This window comes from Monodelphis domestica, chromosome 6 (genome assembly GCF_027887165.1).
Source record: "Monodelphis domestica isolate mMonDom1 chromosome 6, mMonDom1.pri, whole genome shotgun sequence".
NCBI classification, from domain to species: domain Eukaryota; kingdom Metazoa; phylum Chordata; class Mammalia; order Didelphimorphia; family Didelphidae; genus Monodelphis; species Monodelphis domestica.
The window spans coordinates 109167986-109191873 of record NC_077232.1 but is presented as its reverse complement, the minus strand read 5'-3'; the positions used below and the strand labels follow the sequence as shown (position 1 = coordinate 109191873).

General features: G+C 33.4%; 1 protein-coding gene across 1 annotated transcript in view; it reads right to left on the bottom strand.

Moving 5' to 3' along the window:
* Positions 1-387: 387 nt before the first annotated feature.
* PI4K2B (phosphatidylinositol 4-kinase type 2 beta) overlaps positions 388-23888 on the bottom strand; it is a 34355-nt gene continuing 10854 nt past the window's right edge. The window contains exons 3-10 of the mRNA XM_007496650.3: positions 21678-21878; positions 19883-20014; positions 19188-19341; positions 17554-17621; positions 14563-14662; positions 12896-13029; positions 8099-8158; positions 388-2643 (exon numbers count right to left, since the gene is read on the bottom strand). Coding sequence (XP_007496712.1) covers positions 2470-2643; positions 8099-8158; positions 12896-13029; positions 14563-14662; positions 17554-17621; positions 19188-19341; positions 19883-20014; positions 21678-21878 — 1023 coding nt within the window. The 3' untranslated portion in view covers positions 388-2469. The remainder of the gene's footprint in view (positions 2644-8098; positions 8159-12895; positions 13030-14562; positions 14663-17553; positions 17622-19187; positions 19342-19882; positions 20015-21677; positions 21879-23888) is intronic.

Sequence of the window (23888 nt, the reverse complement as noted above, 5' to 3'; positions counted from 1 at the left end):
ACAGGGTATAACCACAGATATATAATGTTCATAAATAAAAGCTCTTTGGGGAGTCCTCAATAATTTTGAAGAGTACACAGGAGGCCTGATATAAAAAAAAAGATTTGAGAACTGATGGTGTAGGAATCCCTTGGTGAGGACATTTCCTTTACCAATACAGAGTGGTAACTGTTTAGAAATTCTGAAGTTTTAAAAACTTAAATTCCTGAAGAAAGTGATTCAGAAATTAACAGGGATTCATTTACATTCTGAAGAATATATGCCCCCACATAACTCAGAATTTAACTGTAATACTAAGTTACAAAAAATGGGAATATTGTTCCACTTATATTGCAATTTATAGTAATGTGTAAACACATTTTAGTCATTCAATGGACACGTGGCTAATTTTGTCTTTCAGTGATGATTTTTATTATTTTAAGTCTTCTATTTGGCAACCACAAATATACTCACTTTAAAAAAGTTTCAAGAGAGTATTTACATAAAAACTAAGATCCTGAAAAGCTTAAAAAATATCATTGCTCTGACTTGTTTTGTGAATTAAAATATTTATTATACATATTTCCTTCAGTTCTAAGGCATAACCTGGTCATTTTAAATAGAAGATCTTAACAATGTGCTAGTTTATTTTTCACTGAAGCAATTTTCTGTTTTCCATTTAAAAATATAGCATAGTAGAATGTGAAATACTAACTACAATAATTTTTGAAAATAATAAACAACACAGGTACTTATTTTCCTATAGGTTACAACTTTTGAAAACACCAATTTTAATGACTAATAATATTAGGGGTACCTTTTAAAGTTTATAATCAATACTACATTATCCAAAGATGGATGGTTCCCTTTTCAAATTATTTTCAGGGTGTACTAAGAAGACATTGTTTTCCATTTCATCTTTGTTTAGTGGAATCAGTGTCCTCAAAAATGTGCTCAAAACCAGGAGTCAGAAGTGGAGACTAATTAAAGAGTTAAGGAATTCTCTATCTCCTCCCGTGGCATTATAATTGAGGAATACCTTTTACACAACAAGCAATTAAAATGTCCAATCGCCCCATCCTCACTTTAGCCTGTGCAAACAACCAAATCAGTGAACTTAACAATGTGAAGGGACAGTTTAGTTCTGGTGATGGCCAACTGAGTGATGTAGTAATGTGGTCATTCCCAGCATAAAGTGGCAAAGAAAGCTAATCAGTGGGCTAGGTAGTATAGGAGGTAAAAGTTGAGTCTCTTTCAAATTTGTCTGAAGTCAGATCTTAAATAGCTTATTTCAATTCAATTTAGTAAATATTTATTGAAAGTGTAACAAATTCTCAGTGTCAGACACATCCAATTATGTATAAAAATGCATTTCAGAAACAAATGTAAATTATTTTAGGGATCCTCTATTTAACTTCTCTCTATCATTTGTCCAGAGAACTAAAAAATTGACTAATTAGAAAACTGAAATATCAAGTAGCATAAATTATTTAAAAAAAAAAAAAAAACAGGCTGCTCTAAAGGCTCAGTTCACAGTAGGGCCCCCAATGCAGTCTCATATGTACTTTGGGGTATAATTTTTCATTTTTCAAAGTTCATTATTAATAAAAGCAGCCTATTCTTAGTTCTTAAGCAAGACATATAAGGATATTTATTGATAAATACTTCAAAAGCTTAAGTACCTACAGACTTATTCTGATATTGGTCAATGAATAACCTCCCATTTTTCACACCCAAACTGAATTTTGCACCTTTATTATACCAAGTCTCCTTTGATGTTAGAGAAAGCAAACAAATTTAATATGTACAATTTTCTAAAAATAATTTTGAAGTAAACAAACAGAAGAACAAAAGTCTAATGCCAATTTAACTATTTTTTTTGGTCCTTAGTACAAAGTAGACTGGGCTTTTTCAGGTACATTTTTCAAGTTTTAGAAACAGCAGCTATTTTCTTAAAAGAAGCAATCTAAATATTCTAATTTCTTTTTCTATTAACTACTGCATTCAAATCCAAATGGGTTAATTTCGAACTTAAGGCATTGTAGAACATGAATAAATTTAACAAGGAAATTCCCTTCATTTGCAAGGGCAATATAAAAATAATTTTATACACTCAAGCTCTCATTGTCAAAATGAACAACAAACATATAATTTTCTATTTTGAATTCCAAAGTAAATACAGTCATTCCAGCATATGTAAACTAAAATTTTCTTTTAAAGTAGCATCAACACAATAAAGTACATTTATCCTATAAAAATACAATATAAACAATGAGTTACTTGCTTACTCCCTGATGTAAATGCACAATTTTTGGACACAAAAACTGTAAACTTTTGATTACATTCAAAATGCAACCTTTTTAAAGATTTAAGTTATTGGAGGTTTTGGCAGTTGGAGCTGTCAACAGAAGATTTATATTATTGCAAAATCTTTTACAAAACATTATTAATTAAAGGCAAGAGAGTTCAGTGTTCTTCATCTTACATCAGCTACCAGGAAGAAAAGAAAGGCTTCCTGCAATGCACGGTTTGTGTGAATGAATTACTCAGATGAACAATCCGGCCTTGACTTCCACTCTGACTTCGTTCTACAATCACACGTGGCATTTGTACTAGCTGAAGAGGACTCTTTCCATCTTTTAATGCTTGAGTAAGGTTCAAAATCTATAGAAAGACATAATAAGCAATAACAAAAAATCTTTCAATTAATATTTTTCATTATGTAGCCAAATATAATTTCTATTCTCTTTTATCCAAGATTCTAGAAAGCAGTCATTCCTTAAAAAGAGAAATCAATGGGTTCAACAAATGTCATTCAACTTTAAGTTATACTAGAAAAGTTTTAGATAACTAGCTGTCTAAACTATAATCTCATGACAATGACATTTATGGAAGTGATATCTTCTGAACAGCTAAAAAATCCTTAAAAAAGAGAAAATGTTCTCTCAACTATGAAAAAAAAATCTGTTATGATAACTGAACAACTTAAAAAACTTCCAAAATAAATTGAAGAATCAACTGAGGAATGACTGAACAAGTTGTAGTAGGTGATTGTGGCAGAATTCTACTGTGCTATAAGAAATGATGGGTTCAGAAAAAACAAGGAAGACTTAATATGGATTGATCCAAAGTAAAGTGAGTAGAACCAGGAGAACATTAAACACAGTAATAGATATATTGTAACGATGATCAGCTATGAACGACCAAGTTTTTCTTGGATAAAGACAATGATCCAAGACATTTCCAAAGGACCCATGACAAAAAAATACTATCCACTTCCACAGAGCCAACTGATGAACCACAAACATTTAAAAAACTTTCCCCCTTTTTTGGTGCAACATGGTTAATATAGAAATAAACTTTTCATGATTTCATAGTATAATGGGTATCATATTGCTTGACTTCTCAGTGGGTGGGAAAGAGGCTGGAAGGGAGAAAATTTAGAACTCAAAAAAAAAGAATGTTTAAAAATCAATTAAAAAATAAAGGATTTTAAAAATATTTCAGAGAGTGAAAAAATAAATTAAAGCAGGTGCAAAATCAGAAGGGGAAATAGAGGTCTAAAAGAAAAAATGAACACTGATAAGAATTTGGGAAAATAACAAATAATCTCTTTAAAGCAGTAGATTGTGTGAAAAAAGAGAAGAGAAGAATTTCAACTAAAAATATTGCAGCAGTGGAATTAAAGTCCTTAGAACAAAGTTCTAAAACAAGAAGTTTGAATGAAAACATGAGATCTCTCTACAAGCCAAAGCAACTGACATTGAAGAAATTATGTACTGAGATGATCTGAGAACCACAGTTCTTCCTGAGAAACATGAAATAAAGTTAAATACTATGTGTCAGGAAATTTGCATGGTAATGCAAAGTATAATTAAAAAGATTCCTCAGGTCAGGGAGCAAGGTGGGACAGTGGATAGAGTGCCAGGCTTAGATTTAAAAGGATTTGGATTCAAATCTGGCTTCAGACCCTTCTACCTACCTGTGTGTCCCTGGATAAGTGACTTAACCTTGCTTCCCTAGCCCTTACCCTTCTATCTTAGAGTGGTTACTAAGGCAGGATTAAAAAAAAAAAAGATTCTTCAGGTGGCCAAATGTGAAAATGCGCAAAATGAATATACCAAGAAACTCTATAATCAAACTTTGGAATGCCAACATTAAACAACAAATATTGCTAGCCATTAGTTAATAAGAAAATACTATCTTAATCACCATGTCTACTCCTAGATTATAAGAAATGGAAAAATGAATATTCCAAAAAGCAAAGGCTTGTATTTAGAAATGAATGTATTTTGTAAGGTTGAGTTCAATAATTAATAAAAGACAGAGTTTAAGATTAAAATATCTGCAGCACTCCATAAAAAAACAACAACAAAAAACCCAAAACAAGAGTTGAGAAGGCCATTTGACCTAAAAATCCATGAAACAAAAGAAACCTAAGATAGTTAAATAAGTAGAGTTAGCAAGAAAAGATTAGCCAACAAAATCAGTCCTCCTGTTCTTCTATTAATAAGAAAAGTTAACCAAATGGTAAAAAGATACTGACAAATAGTGGATAGAGGGCTAGCCTTGAAGTAAAAAAGTCTTACAATGTTCAAATCATGCCCCAGCCACTAAAAAACTATGTGACACTGGCAAGGTCATATAATTTAGCTCAATCTAAGTTACTTCAATTTATTCTTATTATATGAACTTAAAATTAATCCTAGTTTGTCTTTCCCTGAAGGCACTTTAATTTATCATTATATTTCATAAATGTAGTAGCCATAATAGTGAGGATGTGATCAAGCCAGGAAGACTACAGTGAGTCTCTAATATTCTCTCCTTTGAAGTCATCTCTTTTAATGCTGCACTAGCTTTGTCAGTTGCCACGTGACACCACTAATTCAGATTGACTTTGGAGTCTATAAAAATGTCTACATCCCTATCACAAGAATTATACACCATGATCAGGTGGGTTTTATACTAGGAATGCAGGGATGGTTCAATATTAGGAAAACCATCAGCATAATTGACCATATCAATAGCAAAACCAACAGAAACCATATGATTACTTCAATAGATGCAGAAAAAGTATTTGACAAGATACAATAGCCATTCCTTATTAAAAAAAAAAAATTAGAAAACCCTTGAATTAATGGAATCTTCTTCAAAGTGATAAATGGCATCTATCTAAAACCATCACCAAAGCATTATCTGTAATGGAGATAAACTAAAATCCTTCCCAGTAAGATCAGGTGTAAAAGTAAGGTGACCCATAATCACCACTCTTATTTAATATAATATAATAATAATAAAATAATAAAATAATATCTTAATAATATAATAAAATCAACCAAAACAATTAACTTCAGAAAAGTCACAGGATATAAAATAAACCCATGTATATCATCAAAAACATCAGCATTTCTGTTTACCACCAACAAAATCCAACAGTAATAAATAGAAAACTAAATTCCAGTCAAAATAACTCTAGGTAATATAAAATACTAGGGTTATACCTACCAAAAACAAGCTAAAAAACTATGAACACAATTACAAAACACTCTTCACATAAAGTCAGACTTATACAATTAGAAAAACATTAATTGCTCATTGTGAGCAAGGCAATATAGTGAAAATGTCAATCCCATCTAAATTAAATTACCTATTTAGTGCCATACCAATCAAACTACACAAAAATTATTTAATAGAACTAGAAAAAAAACTTCATCTTGAAGAACAAAAGGTCAAGAATATCAAAGATATTAATAAAAAATATGGAGGAATCAGGCCTGATAGATAGCAGACTATATTATAAAGGAGTAATTATCAAAACAATCTGGTGCTGGCTAAGCAATAGAATGGTGGAACAATGGAATAAATTAGCTAATTAACACAAGGCAGTTAATGTCCACAGTAACTGAGTGTTCAATAAACCCAAAGATCTAAACTTTGGGGACATTATTTGACAAAAACTGCTTGAAAAACTGGAAAGCAGTATTGTGAGATTAAACTGAAGGAGGGAAAGTACAGGAGTTTCAAAAGTATCATTATGCTCCCAGATTGGGAATCCCATGATAGTCACGGGTTTTTCTGGATCATGGGGGTCTTTAGGGATACATAATGTTGAAAATCATGTGCTCAAGACTGTAAACGTCACAGCCTCCTCTCTCCTTCCCCTTTTGTGGGATTGGACAGAGGGAAGGAGGAGAATCTTGCATCAGGATTGTTATAAAAAAGTCTGTGATTGTACCTAGAAGAGAGGACATTTTTGCCCCAAGCAAGCCACTTGTGTGGACGGAATCTCTTTTCCTTCCCTTCCCCTTCCCTGATATCTGCTGTTTTCTCCAAATAAAGCAGCTTTTCTCTGCCAGCATGTTATCAAGTTTCCTGTCTGCTCATTAGAGTGATTTCTGGGGGTATGAGCCTCCCTAGAATTCCACTACATATAACTCTAAATGATGACAAGAGTAATTTATAGGCAAAGATCAACCCTAATTTATCAGTCACTCAACAACCTTTACTATTGAGATTTACTATTTATTTCATATATTTACTACAGAAAAAAAGTACTAAGAGTTTTTACACTGAATCAACGAAAAGTTAACAGGACTCTAGATGACCTAATATTTCTTCTTTCTTTCAAGAATTCAGCAAAAAAGTATTTTAAAATACACCTTCTCTATTCACTCCAGTTCTGGTTTTTCCCTTGTCCATCAACATGCTAGACAGGAAGAAAGAATAGGCATGCTTCTTGTTTCTCATAGCCACTTTCAGATCCTTTCCCTAATCATGATCACTCAACAGCTTCTTTCTTTTGAGTTTCATTCCATCCACCTATTTAAACCTGTCCAGGCCCTGGTGGTAGTTCCTCAGTTTAATATCTGACTGATATTCTCCCTCTAAAGTCACCTCCTGCATTTCAATAATCAGTTTGTTGTTCTTATAAATACATTTTTTTATGAGTTCATCAACATCAATTTCTATGATCCTTTTAAAATGTCCTTTGCAGGATCATTATGCATGTCCCATTCCCTATGTGTAGGTATATCCCAGAACTATTTTGAGCCTTATTTTCTCTAATTTATATCCTCTCTTTTGGTGATTTCATCAGATCTTATCTACGCACATGACTTTAAAATATATATATATATTTTTTTTTCATCCCTCAACTTTCTCCTCATTTCCAGTCCTATATCTTCAACTATTTGCTGAACATCTTCATCAAATGTATTAGAGGTAATTCCAAACCAACATGTCAAAACAACTTATTTTCCCTGCTTAATTCACCCCTCTCCTTAACTTTTCCTTAAAAAAAAAAAATTAAACCCTTACCTTCTATTTTAGAATTAATACTATGCGTTGATTCCAAAGCAGAAGAGTGGTAAGGACTAGGCAATAGGGGTTGAAGTGACTTGGCCAGAGTCACAGAGCTAGGAAATGTCTGAGGTCAGATTTGAACCCAAGAACTCCTGTTTCTAGGCCTAGTTCTCAATCCATTGAGTCATGTAGCTGCCAATTTTTCTAATTTGATAACACCACCATTCTTCTAGTTAGCCATGTTTAAAGCTTAAAACTTCATTCTCATTTATACTATCTTAGATTAGATAAAAAGTCTTATCAATATCACCACCTCTGAGAAGTAATGTGAATGGAGAGAAGAGAAAAGATGCAAGAGATACCATGGTGGTGATATTGTTAAGACTTTTAATATGATTTAAAATAATTCTATGGAGAAACAACAAATTCTGCTAGTGACCAGGACTGATGTTTTCAGACCTGCGCTTTAAGAATATCAGTTTGGTTAGGAAGAGGGAAGAGGATAAATGAAAATCAAGTCATTTATCCTCTTTCCTCTTCTTAACCCTTCTTCTTTAAAAAATTAATAATGGTGGCTTTCTTGGAGCAGGGAAGGTAAGGGAAAGAGGGAAATTTGGGTAATATGAAATAAAAATGTCAATAAAAATGCAAATAAATAAGCAAACAAATGAAGACCCATTCTCCCTTTCTCCCTATCCACTAAGGAGAGATTAAAAGGCTTAGTATGCAATCGTGAGGGCCCAGCTGAAATTAGATAAAATAATTTATGTCACAGATTATTTTCTATATTTTTAAATATTACCAAAAAATTACTTACCTGGCCTCTCATTACAGACATCTGATTTTCAAAAGTAGCTCTGTCAAATCCTTTATCAGTCTTTATGAGAGAAAGGGGAAAAAAACCATTAAAATTCCTTAACAGCAAGATCTTGTCTTATAAATTATTTGCTTTAGCATGAGTAATAATGAATTCTACAATTCAAATTCACACACCTAAATGATTAGATCTGATAATTTTTACACAAAAAGTAGCATGACAGTTTCATTCCAAGAGAAATTCATTGGTAAATAATATCCATATATATGCAAAATTAACTTTGTTGAAATTTAACTTAAGAAGACAACTTATTTATAGGGAATAGTGTAGTTTCATTCCTATTTAACATTTCTAAGCCTATCTGTGACAGTCAACCAATAAACCTATTTTTGGGGGGCTAGCATTATGAGATTAGTAAAGCAGAAAATACCAAGTTTTTAGGATATAAAGCTACAAATATTGAAAATGTCTTTGTCAAAAGACAAGTGACTTTTGTGTGAGTAGATTATAGGACATCTATACCTTAGTAAATTGTCTTCATGAGCTTCTGTGACAAAATCAACTCATCACCTGGTGACTAATCTCATCATTAGCCTACACTGATTTCAAATAGGTTGATTCTCAGACAATAAACATATTGTTCATTGGTAGTGCATACCCAAAGGTCTTTCTGTGTTAGAAAGTCTTTGAAAATCTTTTTTTAATGTATTTTTTCAATTACCAAGCATTTATATCATACTACAATTAAAAAACTGATATGTGTGTATATATTTGTATATATGGGTGCTTTTCTCTTTCTTCTTTTGTGGGGTTTTCCTTAATGGACTTCCCTGACTAGCAGGGTCCCACAAGGGAAGGGGCTCACCTTTGTGATGGGACCCGAGGAGAGGTAGGAACCGAGAACCAGGGTGGAAATGAAAGACACCGACAAATCAGTGGTTGAATAGGACAGGCAATCCCTATGATACTCCCTTTGATAGGAAAGTATGAGTACAAAGGAACACGAGGTGGATGAGGAGATTAAGATAAGAAATGCAGGCCGAGATGGTTACAGCCTCGGGGAAGGAGAAGGTCAAGAGGAGAGAGACACAGAGTCATTGAGGAGCCCAGTGGAGCTCCATGGAAGGGAGAAAGGCCAAGAGGCAAGAGGCAAGAGGAAGTTCATGGGATTGCCTCTGGATTTTATTCCTATCCTGCTTGGGCGGTACTCCCAAGGATGTAGTAACCACATCACAAAGTATAGACAATTAAGATTGGGTGGCAAGGTAGAGGGAACACCTTTGGGCGTGTAGATTGCAAACCGTGCTTTCCTGGGGAATTGAGTCCGAGCATCTTTATGAGTTTGTCTTAGCCAAGGGCCACATGGCCAGTTCAAGGTTACATTCACAAACCTCATTGGTAAAGCCTCATGCTTGGAGACACAGTAATAATACAGTCATCTATATTTCATAGATGTGAATATGCTTGGGATGCTACATCTTTGATCTTCTTGGGGTATATAAGAAATAGTTGCTAGGTAAAACATTATGGCTTAGTATATTTTGAGGCATAATTCCAAATTGCTTTCCAGAATAGCTTGACTAATTTATGGCTGTACCAAATATGTCAATGTGTCTGTTTAATCATAGTTCCTTCTAACATTTGCTGCATTCCTTTTTATGGTCAATCTGATGAGTATGAGGTGGATTTAGATTTGCTTTAATTTGTTTCTCTAATTATTAGGGATTTGAAGTATTTTTTTTTTCATGTATATATCAATAGCTTGGAATTAATTCCCTAGGAAATTCCTGTTCACATTCTTTGACCATATACCAATTGGGGAAGGTTCCTGATTCTTCTAATTTTTGAATCAGTTGCTTAAATATCTTGGAAATGAGATCTTTGTTAAGAGAAACTTGATATAAAGATTCTTCCTGGTCAACTATTTACCTTCTAATCTTGTATAAACAGAAACATTATATCTTCTATATCACTGTCCTTTGTTGGTCACAGACTCTTTTCTATCTAGCGATTTAAAAGGTAATTCCTTTCTTGTTCTAATTTGTTCATGACATGGCCTTTTATATCTAGGTCATATAGTCAGGGGATTACTGAACAAAGTTCTTTATTTTTTGATTGTATGTATCAAAGAATTGTATATAGATACTGGAGGAGTCTGTAAAGATCATTAATACTAAGCACAGTGAGATCTCGCAGTCATTAAAATTTTCCAGCAATTATGATGAGGAAGGCATAGTGGGCTGTAGAAAACTATGTCAAAAGCTTATCCCCTTCTCATTTTCCTCAAGGATACCTTTAATGCTTATGTATATAATTTTTATAAAGCTTTTATTAAGATGAGAAAATAGTTTGGTAGCTATTTATATTAATATATTTTCTTTTTAAATAGTTTGCAAATTAGTCCCAAGATGCCTTCAAAATTGCTGTCTAGTACGGATCTTCCTTATATAGAATTGTCACTCTTCCTGACAAAAGATCACAAATACTGTCCCCACCTTTTCACCCCCTCACAGTGCTAGGCAAATTGGGAGACTGTGATTGATTTCTGAGATGTGACATGATGGGTATGGGTGGAGAAAACTGTATATAAGTGGGAATCTCTGGGACCCTGAGGTGCTTTTATGGTCTTTTGCCTCATGGACATGAGCCCTGGTGAGATTCTTTGAGGTCTTTTGGCTCCTCAGCAGATCCATTCTTTGAGTGGTTCATTCTTATGGTGGCTCAGTCTGATTAGGCATTCAATTCTGCTTTGGGTTCTGTGTTGGTGGCTCAAGGAGTTCAGCTTTGGGGCCCCGCTTGGGTTGAAGAGATTGTCTCAGACTTCCACCTGGAGACTGGAACCTGGAGGCTGAGACTTTCCCAGTCTTCTTGTAGGAGATTGGAACTTTGTCAGGGGAGCGAGCTGAATTTCTTCGGAGCAGATGTAAGTGTGGTAAGCAAAAAAAAATTCCTTATCTCCTTCCTACATTTCCCCCTTTTACTATCTCTACCTTGCTGTAATAAAGCTATTAAAGCTACTAACAGTCTCATGACTCAAAATTTAATTATTATAAAAGGCAACCACAACTTTTAAATTCTTATATTTGTCAAACCTATTTTAACTATTACACTGACTTTATTTTCTTATGTGCCATTTCCACTTCGTTCACAATGACTGTAGAGTTAAGAATCTGAATGGAGTCATAAGATGATGAATGTTACTAAAACACTGGAAGACTGTTCTGTTTTTCATAATTTGTCCCTGTGCTTCCATTTATAAATGTTACTAGGATGACTAGATTTATTTTGGTTTCACATGATATCTTCTGCAGACTTCGTTTCTCATCTACCATGTTTTTACTTTTTTTTTTTTAACTAGATACGACTCAATCTTCCACTGTAACATTCTGCAAATGAGTTTATAATCTAAACCAGTATTTGGCTACTAGGTCTGTCCTTCTGACAAGGAGAACAAATGTTTGTTTATTGATGGGATTTCTGGGCTCCTTTGTTCTCTAAATTGTGGTGATTGCTTCATTTACATTTTACCTCTGCTAAAAATGATGTGTTTTGATTTTATTCATTCTCCATTTTTTGGCATCAACAACTTGTTTGAATAAGTCAGGTTGAAGCCATGGTAACTGCCCATTATGTGCCTTCCCACTTTTATTCCCTCTTCTAGTTTGAAATTTTGACTTTTGTTCTAAGTAGGTGATTCATAGCAATTTTGTGATGTTGTCAAGCAATTGTCATAGTGCCTTCTAACTCTCTTCTGGTAATATATGTTGTTATTGTCCTCAAGTTGAAAGATCAATGACATCATGGGGTGATGTTTTGACTTGTGCATGAATTGGATTTAAGTGAGGCACAGCTGCACAAAATTGTCATCCTCACTCACTTTTTCAGAGCTATCAAAGTCCCGTGGATGTCCTTCGAGCCTTTGATGTCTGACCAAGCTCTAAACACTCCACAGGGCTAGCTTTAGCCACTTTTAGGGCAGTTCAAACAAATTGTTCTCAAATTTCCATTCTACTGGGGAAGTCTTCACGTGTTTGGGGTAGACAGCTCCCTAACTCACTGATAGGTCTATAGGCCATCATCAGTTACCCTCAATTTGGTTGGGCCATTTGCTGAGATGGTTGATTGTGATGTGTACATGCTCTGTACATGCTAAAGCTTCTTGGAGCTACAGGTAAGAGTTGGGTGAGAGGTAAATACCAACGGTGGATGAGAAGGCCTGAAAAAGTTTGACAAATTCTCACCACAGAGTGCTAGTCCTTCTTGAAAACTCATACACTTTTGGAAGTATTTGTTATGTATGACAGAAGGCATTGAGTATTTACAACCCTGAACAGTATCTCCAACATGTTTCTCAACATTCTCTCCTCTGCTCACCTTGGCACTAAAGTCTTATTGACTTTGTTGATTTTATTTGGAGAAGCTTATGGTTATACATAGGAATTTTCTTCCTCTTCATTCTATGCATCTTTTTTATTTTTCTACTGCCTTTGTGTATATACTAAAATCAGCTCCCCAAACTATTTTAATAGTCCAATGATATTAATTCTAATTTTTTAAAAAATACATATTTTTAGTTTTAAAAATACTTTCACATACATTATTTCATTTGATCATGAACAATCTTGTGAGGTAGAAAGATGAGGAAAATGAGAATTAGAGAGGTTAAGAAATTTGTCCAGGATCAGACAAAACTAGCAGGTAAGAAAGATGAGAAATAAAACTAGATCCTTTGATTCCTAGTCCAATGTTCTTTCCAGTATATCACACTCCAATACTTTTGGATAAGGTTTTAATTACCTTAAAAAGTTCATAAAGGTCTTCACATAAATCTTGTACAAAGTTCATATCAGAAATACGTGGGAGAATTAATTCTCTAGTTTCTTCAGAAAAAGGAACTTTTGCTTGAGGGAGCCATGCCCAGTGAAAAGGATCTAATGGGGAATAGAAGTACTTTTAGTACAAGATGATAGAAAAACCTTCATTTGACAAAATGCCTAGATGATAAACTTGAGTACAAAGATATGAAATCCACCAAATATCTACTGTATATTTCTAAGGGCAATACTGGACATAGGAATAGAAAGTGCTTTATACCTGATAAAGAAGTTACTTTGAAATAAAAATATCCAACCCTAGGACCCAGAGATCTCAGAAAAATGTTAGGCAGCAAGTTAATTACCCTTCTAGAAATATTTTTTTTTAAAGATTAATGGTTTCTCAACCTAAATATTCACATGTTTTTCAGTCTCAGCTATGACTCTTAATGCAGTTTATAATGTCTCAATGCGGGTCATCCTAGCACCAAGTCACTTACTACCCACCATATGAAATGCCACCAGTGATCAGTTTAAACAATGTCTTATTTCTAAAAATTGTATAAGAGAATTTGTATTTAGGGATAAATTCTATGTATTATGGGAAGACATATAACTACATAGGTGTATGTATCTCCATGACTTGAGAAACAGATGTGGATGTGGCTAAAAGGTGATATTGTTGTTAAGTGTAGGTAGGACTACTTAAATTTCTGAAAGCAGATATTTTTTCTATCAGCAAGGCACATCAGCTATAATTAAATCTGAAAACAGACATAATTTAGTTAAGTTCTTTATAGTTGAGAAACCACAATTTTTGTTTTCAATTTTAGTCTCTCAGATTTATTGGCTACTTCCATCCTCTACCACATATATCAGGAAAAGAGTAAGAAATAAGAACATAAGTAATAAAGCAGTTTGGCCACTATAATGCTATGAACAAATAAAGGTTCTTAATGTAGCCCTTTTCTCCAAAGGGTCTCTTGCCTCTAATAGTTACAAATAAAATACAGTAACTAGAATTCAAATCATTGAAAGTTAATAATTTCTATATATAGTTAATAACTTGAAATTTAAAGTTATTACACTGACAAACAGGTAATAAGTAATAAGTTCTCTGTGTCAAGAAGAACTTGATTGAGTTTATATTCATTATGAATCAGATTTTTAAACTGTGGCACTAGCCTTAGGGACAAAGGCAGAACAGGAGCTTCTGTTACCAAAAAAATGCGTATTTTAAGAAATTAGCAGGGAATCTTTGAGATTTCACAGTGCCATGTAGTAGTAGTAGGTAGTAGGTAGTAGGAGGTGGTGGTGGTGGTAGTAGTAGTAGTAGTAGTAATACTAATAATAGTAGTAATAGAAGTGGGAGCAGTAGCAGCAATAACAGTAGTAGAAGGAGGCTATGGTGAAAACTTCCAGACTGGTTGCCAAACTTCTTCAGATATTTTCCTCTGGAAAGTGTATACAAAACTTAAATTTCTATTTGCTCCTGGTCATCCCCTTGTATACAAAAGCACTGAGATTTGTGGAAAGATTGGGTATAGGTCCTACCATAAGGACATTTTTTCTCACTTCCCTTACTTTTTTTTATTTTAAGAAAAAAAGATGATATAAAAATAATCATATGGATAATCATGAAATACTCACATGCTCTCCATTCATCAGGATGTTTAAAAGGAAATGCTAGACCATTATCAATTGCAGCAATTTTAATAAGAGATTCTTTATTAGTAGTCCACTCTGTTTCCTAAGAGGGAAAATTGTTTTGATGGTAAAAATGCCTCATATACAAACACTTATATAGAATAGTGTTCTATTAAAATAATTAACAAACTGAAATACATGCTCTGAAGATTCTATCATAAGCTTGACAGACAATGTTTTAACATATGAATTTTTACAACTTCATGCTGGAATGGAAAAAGCCAGTATCAAATCAGGCAGAATTTGAGAACCATTAGTGTTTTGTTTTGTTTTTTAACTTTAGATCTGGCATCTTTATTGGGTATAAGAAAAAGGGCTTGGAAAATGTATCTTCAGCTAAAATACAAGACAGAAATATAACAAGTGTTTTCTCCATCCAGTAAGGCCTTTAAATACTACTGAAACCATGGGATGGTTTTAGAGTGATTTTTACAAGATTAGTTTATGGCTAGAGATATCTTTCACATTTGCAGTATTTTCCAAACATTATTACATTTTGAAGGGTATGTATTTAAAATAAGGCAGAAAAAATTCAAGGTTAGCATTTCTTTGACTTGAGAAGCAAAATGCCTATTTACCATAGTTTAAAAATCAGCATCCTTTTAAAGTATTGTATAAATTGATTAGTAAAAAAATTCCTATTATTTCTAGATAGTTTCTGAATGGTTGTTTCCAAATATAGTAAAACACCATTATCTAGTGCCAAGATATACTCTTTTAAAACAGACATATACATATTTATTTATCTTGTTAAATATTCCCCAAGTACATTTAAAATGTTTAACATTTGTTTTTTAAAATATTGAGTTCCAAAATTCTTTCCTTCCCACCTTTCCCTCAATCACCCTTTGAGAAGATAAGCAACATAGTGAATCTAGAATAAGATTAGAATAAGAATAGAATAAGAATCTAGAAAAAATGTTTCCATGTTAGCCATTTTACAAAAGAAAACAGACCAAAAAATAAAGTAAAAAAAAGTATCAATTTATACCCAGTATTTGTCAGTACTCTCCTTAGAGGTAGAGACCGTTTTTTAAAAAGGGTCCTCTGAAATTGCAGTACACATTCTTGAAATTAGTTATAAGATATCTAAGACATAGTCTACCAAGGCCTCTGTATCTACCAGGTTTAAGTATATGAGCATTTCCATCATGCTTTTATAATAGATCGACTGGCTGAGCACTAAGCACTAAACCAAGAGAAATATGACAATATAACAAAGTGCATCACAGGTGAGATAAACCAAAATGAAATATAAGGGCTAAGAAAAAGAGCTCTAGCAATAATTTCTTTAAATTATCTTTCTCCTTGAAGGCCAATATGATAAATGTAATGTTCCTTCTGTACTTTAGGAATTGCTTAATTGACTAAAATCAATTAAAAATGCAAGGATAATACAAAAATTAAATTATCACTAAAAATTCAGTCATCTAGGATAGACCAATAAAATAATTTAGGATGCGGCCATTTAAAATCATTTGATGAAATAAAATTTTAATATATAAAATTAGAAATAATGTAAAAAGGGGGTAGCTGGGTCGCTCAGTGGATTGAGAGCCAGGTCTAGAGACGGGAGGTCCTAGGTTCAAATCTGACCTCAGACACTTCTCAGCTGTGTGACCCTGGGCAAGTCACTTGACCCCCATTGCCTAGCCCTAATCACTCTTCTGCCTTGGAGTCAATATTGACTCCAAGACAGAAGGGAAGGGTTTAAAAAAAAAAGAGAGCGATAATGTAAAAAGACTAGAAAATTGGGGGGCAGCTATGTGGCTCAGAGGATAGAGAGCCAGGTCTCAAGATGGGATGGTCCTGGGTTCAGATTTGACCTCCATCACTTCCTAGCTATGTGACCCTTTCTGTTCTTCTGCCTTAAAACCAATTCATAGTATTAATTCTAAGACAGAAAGTAAGGCTTTAAAAAAAATTAGAAATATTTAGAAAATGATTCATTTAACATTTCCTTAAATGTTTAAGGGTTTTTTCCCAATAAAACTTATTAAATCATCTTGAGAACTTTTCTATATCTTCACTATATATGATTGAAATCCAGTGTCATTTGTGTTCCCTTATTTGCCATTACTACTTTGCCACTGACTTCCTTCTTGGATGTCCCCCAAGCTTGCAAAATGTTTCCCCTTCTCATGTTCACCTCCTAACTCACATGACTTCTTTTGAGTCTCACCTTTTCTGTCCTTAATCTCATGTTGCCACCCCTCTGAGACGGTTTCAAAGTTATCCTGTATATTGTTTTGAGCTCCTTTAAAGCAGGCCCTGATTGTTATTTTGTTCTACTTTTTGACTCTTTTTGTATCCCTAGTGCTTAATATAGTGCCTGGTTCAAGACAGGTGCTTAAACATGTCCTAATAAATTGATATCAATTTTGTGTTAAATTTCTATGCAGTCCATCATTATAAAAAAAGAATTCCTTCAGATAAAAAGAAACCAGTGTTATTCACAAAGAATGTAAGAGACACTTTTCCAAACTCTAAGAAATATTCAATTCCATGTAGTGAATGATACTATTTGCATAATGCTAATTCATTCATCTAAGAAGAGAAAAAGCAGATGAAAAGGGGAAGTAATATTAAACCCATTTTTTATATTTAAAATCAACAGAAATTGTTATACAAACTGAGATTTTGAAAATTCAAGTAATTTGAGCTAGTTTCATTTTTTTAGCCTACTATAAACAACAAAATGGTAAGAGAAATCAACAAAGGCAAGGGAAAAAATAAAGAAAAGAAAGACAAAAGAAAAGAAATGAAACGGGGTAAGAAGGAAAAATTAAAGAAGAAAAACACTAAATGGGAAGAGGAAGAGGAAAATTAGGAGCCATAAGGTCAAAGAAGTTGAAAAAATATTGCTCTCCCTTAAGTTCAGCCATTACTAATTACTAATAATAACTAATATTAGACATTCTTTTGTTTTCTTACCTTACTGGAACTTTCACTCCCATCACTCTGTTTTTCATATCGGACTAACCAATTATCATTTCCCCTGTCTTTCAAAACAAAAAATGTTGCATTTCACTTCTGTGAAAATGATAACTCATAAATTGGAAAAATCTAAAGTAAAATCTCAACTATCCACCTGTGTCTTACCAGTTTCACAAATTATCTGTGGCACACTTCAAATTTAAACCTGGTTTCCCCTGCCATCTAGTATTATTCTAAGAAAACAGTTTTCTCTGCTCTCAGTTTGAATGGTTGCTAGAAATGTTAATCTTAGCCTAAGCCAAACCTAAGCAGAAAAACAAATCTTTTGAAAACGAAATTACATAATGCAAATCCAAAGCACTGCTCCCTTCCATGAATGTACAAAACCAATAGTTTTGTTTTTTTTTACAAATAGTTGTATTTACAGGTTGTCATATGATACACTAACAGGCACATGACATACATATCACACTCTCAATAAACTCTGTTATCCATGTTTTTCAAGGGATTTTTTCAATATGAACATATCTTAACATGCATGTAATCATGGAAAAACACTTAAATAAAAAAATTAAAAATATGAACACATCCTCAGAAATTGTTAACAGGTAACAAAATTGTGATTTCTGCAAAGATGGTCAAGAAATTTCCCTGGAAAAAAGCAGGTCTTTTTTCAAACCTGTCTTCAAAGCAGAATCCTTTCTGTCCTATTAGGTCAGACTTGTACCTTTGCTTTTTAGAGCCCCTAGTGGCATCATTTCCTACCTGCCTATCTCCTGGATTTCATGATCTTAAGAAACTCATCATTCTGCAAGATGAAATCAACTCTTTAACTTATAGCTCCTCAGATCATTTTCCCACCCTACCTTCAGGACTTCAAGATGCTTGCAACTATAGCTCCTACGTATACCTTTTATCTTTTCTGCTTCTTTTTATGTATTGTCTTCCTCCATTAGACTATGAGTTTCTTGAATGCAGATTTTTGTATTCTTAGTACTTATCATGGTGCTAGCAAATAGTAAGCCTTTAGTAAATGTTCACTGACTATCGACTATCCTAGTGTCTCTAGAATTAGATACATATTCCTCTGCTTGGCATTTAAAGCTCTTCATAATCTGGCTTCAGCTTACTTTTGCAGGCTGGTTACCCACTATTCCCATACATTACACATACTCACTTAAGTGTTCCAGTCTAAACTAACTTACCTGTCCCACATACACAATAATCCATCTCCTGTACAAGTTGTCCTCAGGCCTAGAATTCTCCTCTTTATCTTTCTCTTAGAATCTCCAGCCCCCTTCAGGAACTGTGACATCTTTCCATAGAACTTTACCGATTTCCACACAAATTACTTAGCAGATACCTTGAATCTGTCTGTGAACATGGGGTATGTCCCCAATAAGCCCCTTTAGGGCATGGTTTATTTCACTTTTGCATTTGTATTCCCAGTGCCTAGCATCTACTAGCTGCTTGATATATGCTTGTGATTGACAGACTTTCTGTCAAATGGAAAGTAGATGTGGTTTTGATCTTGCTGCCAAATGTTTGTAGTTAAGGATCCAAACAAGGCTTAAGAGACCACAGTACCTTAAAACTTAAATTGGCTATAACTGAAGATAGAAGTTCAATACCTGTATTTCTGGTGATGTAATCCAAGGCAACTAATCTCTCAAACTGTGACTGAAGCTGTTTTCTAATATTCTCAGGTAAAGGATCAGCTTCAAATTTCCTAAGCCAATACTCAGCTTCCTTATAACCATCAACAAACATCTGAAAGGAGCCCACCTGAAATTTTAATGGCTAGAGTTAGAAGAGGCAGATAAAACATAAAAAGATTGAATTTTGAAGTGTAACCAATTTCTCTATAGTGACATTGAATATTTGTAAACATTTAAAAATATGTAAACATTTTAAAAAGAAACAAAGCAATTAAAAGAGCTCTCAGAGTGTACAAATATTTCCTCTTGGTTTTTCATCCTAAGATATCCCATTTCTGTGGTTAATTTAGTATTTCAATAGTTTCTTTAAGCTGTCTCTAGAAAGAACTGTTAAATAGTGGGGATGAGCAATGCAAAAATATAATTTCTTTATTTAGCAATATTTGCCTTTTCAAATAAAGAGTGTAAAAGCTCCAAGTTCAATACTCATATGAAACATAAGCTTGGTTGGAATTTTTGTTGTTAATTCTTCTATCTATAATAATGTATGTTAAAATGCCACAGCTAAACAGTCACATAGAAGTTTAAAATATAAGTATTTTTTTCTGTTTAAAAAAATTCTAGACATTCTGAGGTTTCTCTCAAATAAAATTTTCATAGTAATTTACCTTGGGAGGTAGTCCTATTCGATGGAATTTTTTGCCCACTTTTGGTACTTTTTCTAGAGCATATTTTTTGCCTCTTGATTTTGCACGATCTATTGCACTGTAGTTAAATGTTTCACTCACAAGCAAGACAACCTAAAAATAAACAGTTTAAGTTCTACATCAGAAATTAAGTGTCCCTGGTGATGACTACAAAACAATAAAATCTGATAAGGGCAAAGATCAGGAGACGCAAAACAAATAAATTCTGATTATTTTGTTAAACTTTATGATAAGGTTTGAAAGGAACGTGGTGGCTGGGCTTTGAGCATAGGTCCAGTAATAGAATATATGTCTGTTATTTGGAGGACAAGTTTAGCTAAGTTTGGAGAGACTTGTCATCACTTTTACTGTCAAATTAAAAATTTTAGCCATAACACCTTATTGAAAATATTCTACTAAGTTTTAGAGGGGTTTCAATTTGAGTTGTCAAGGGGAGAAAGCATATCGATGAAATCAGATTCTTCAAAACTATACATATATATACATAACATATAGATATATATCTATATATTTTTCCCTTTTAGGAAATTGTGAAAAGCTTGAAATTTATGGTTATATGGGTTGTTGTATTCCTTTTTTTTATTTCTCTTGCTAATTATATTTACAATAAATATTTTAAAAATTCAGTCATGATTTGTTATTCCCATATTTATTAACCAGTCTACATGGACAACATATTAAAAGAACACAAATTTTAACATGTTTAAGAGAACTTTTGAACTTACATCGCCTACAGAACAGGGAAAGAAACTGAGGAAGAAGTCTTGGGTGATGACAGGACAATATCAAGGATGAATAGATTTATTCTATAACTCCAGAAAGCATAGCTAGAGATCCAATGAGTAGAAGTTAGAAAAAGGCAGATTATGGCTTGAAATAATAAACTTGAAACAGAGCTATTAAAAAATAGAATAGGCTATCTCATGATGGAGAAAGAGTCTTTTATTAGGAGTATTTAAGCAAAAGTTCAACAATTGCCTATAAGGGATTTTGTAGAAGAATTGAGTAATTTAAGTGTTGAACTAGATGATTTCTGAGGTCCTTATTAATCTCAGCATTCTATAATGCCAGGGCAGAAAGCCACCCATAATTCCCCCATATGACACAAAAAAGTGATTTAATAAAAATATATAGACATTGAGAACTTTTGTTAGTTGGGTGAGGAATTTCAATTGAAGAATGTCAATAGCAATCACAAATCCATGAGAGGTTAAAGTGGTAAAAAAAAATGAACAGAATAGATTATGTTACATTTCATTATGTTCATGCAATTATGAAAATAAGAGATGTAAAAAAAAGAGCAACAAAAAACAGAAATATTATTAGAACAATCTTTGTTTTTATGAAATTAAAAAAACTCAGTTTTCAATATCACAGTAGTGTCAGCAAATCAGCAATAATCTCCAACCTAGATATAAATCTGGAAGGACTCTTAAAGACACTAGTTCAACTCCACCTCTCAATTCCCCTCAATTTTAATCAATGAGAAAACTAAGGTTTAGAGAAGTGAAGTGGTGAAGATATTAAGCCGATGATCATTTAAGGCTTAAGTAACAGAGGAAGGATCTGAACTCAGTTCTTCTGACTACAAAGCTGGGGCTCTTTTTCCTTTATATCACAATGTCTCTTTTATACTTAGTAAATGACTAAATTTGAAGCACTGTCATAAGGAACCTTTGTACCTATGCAAATGCAATCAAGCCAGTTTACTCCAAATAACACATAAAATATATCTTTAAGCTAATTATCATCTTACCTTTGTTTTAGGTACAACTCCCAAAGCAAGCTTTTCATCTACAAGATAGGCACCAGCCTCAGAAAGGTATCCCTGATTAGGAACAAGGCAACCTCTGCCAAAACAGCAAGGGCAGCAGATCTTATGAAAATATTTGGTCCATTTTGGATTTAGATGACCATAAGGCTCTTCGGATTTTGGTTTAAAGACACCAATAATTTTCTAAAGAAGAAAAGTTAGGTTTTAATTATTGTATACAATTGAATACACATTCATAAAACTGTATTCTATATTTAAACAAATCCTTTTTATCACAGATCTTAGTGGAATTTCAAAATTCTTGAAGCAGATGACTTATTCTGTCTACCAATGAGAACCAATGATCTTCTGCTCCCTAAACTAGTGCTTTCCCCCCTAAAGTATGCTATCTTTTATTATTATAATACTAATAGCTTAGATTTATATAGCATATCAAGTTTTATACCAATTTTTTCTTAAACTATTCCTTGTTTAGAAGTCAATTCAAAATTAGTACTTTACCTTATTTCTGACAAAGTAACACCTATTTTTATGTTTAAAGATTTCATGTACTCATATGGTGTTCTAAATTCTTAATACATCATCATTACTTGTTTCTTACAAATAATATATTCAGAGACCTGAGATTGCATTTTATTTTGAGGCAAGAAATATTAACTTGCAATACAATTTCAGTACATCAAAGTACAATAACTAGTATTAACACCAAAAAACAAAGCATAAAAGAAGAGAGAAAAGATTAAGAAAATCAAATCACCTCCATTTTTTATCAGAGCTTTAAAAAAGTCAGCAATACAATATATTTATTTTTTTAAACCCTTCCCTTCCATCTTGGAGTCAATACTGTGTATTGGCTCCAAGGCAGAAAAGTGGTAAGGGCCAGGCAATGGGGGTCAAGTTACTTGCCCAGGGTCACACAGCTGGGAAGTGTCTGAGGCCGGATTTGAACCTAGGACCTCCCATTTCTAGGCCTGGCTCTCAATCCACTGAGCTACCCAGCTGCCCCCAATACAATATTTTTAAAGAATTTAGTGTTCCCAATTTTCATAAATTAGCTTATTTTAAAAACATAGTTGTTCTTTGTGGAAATGAGTATTGACTATGTATTAATCAAAAGGTTTTGGGAAAAGTTATATGTACTTAAAGGGTGGGAGAGAAATAGGATGGAGATGAGATGGCCAAATAAATTTATTTTCTGACCTAGAACTGTATCTGGGTTCATATTTTGCTTTGCTAGCTTCAAATAACAAATCTAGACAAAGGGAATTTGATTAGAAAGTGGTTTGTTTGAAAAAAGATTAGAATATTTTAAGGGACTGCTCTTTGATACTGAGTCAAAAGAATAACAATGGTAGCCCAATCATAGATGAATGGTGTTCATGGTAGGTAAAAGGATTGTCTTACAAGTACTCTGACCTAGTCAGACCACATCAAGAGTTTGGTATTCCACTTTGGGAGCCACAGTTACTAAAGACTAGCTGCACTATGTTATAGGAGGGTGATCAGAATGATTAGGGGTCAAGAGTTCATGCCATATGAGACCCTGTGGAAGAAACAAAAGATTTTTACCATTGAGAAGAAACAGTATGAAACCTATGAGTAAGAAAGAACAGTGGATGATAAGAAAGGTTAGACTTGTAATGGTTAATCCCAGAGTACACAACTGGAACCAATGGGTGGAAACTACTGAGACACAAATTTAGACTTGGTATCATCCTGTTTAACACATTCAATTAAATATCTACTCCGTTCCAGACAGAAGCAGAAAAACTTTAAAACTGAGTTGTCAAAAAGTTCTCCTCACTAGAGATCTTCCTTCAAGAACTGGAGGAAGTACTTGTAAGAAGTACTACAGAAGATATTATTAACAGCCTCAGACATTCCTCAAAACACTATCTATGTATTTGCTACATCCCCTCAGTAGAATGCAATAAGCTTCTGGAGGACAATGGAATGTTTCTTGTCTTTGACTAGTATGTTGCACATAGAAAGTAAATGTTTAAATTCTAACTAATGTGTATGGATTGGCCTCTGAGTTTCCTTTTGAGCTCTGAGATTATGTGACTGAAATGGCTGGTATAAACCTCAAGATTAGATAGTTTCCCTTCAAAAGTTCAGGAAATGTTCATCAGCTTTAAAAAAACCATATTTTAAGCTACTGAAGGCAATTACTATCTGTATTAAACTTAAAGG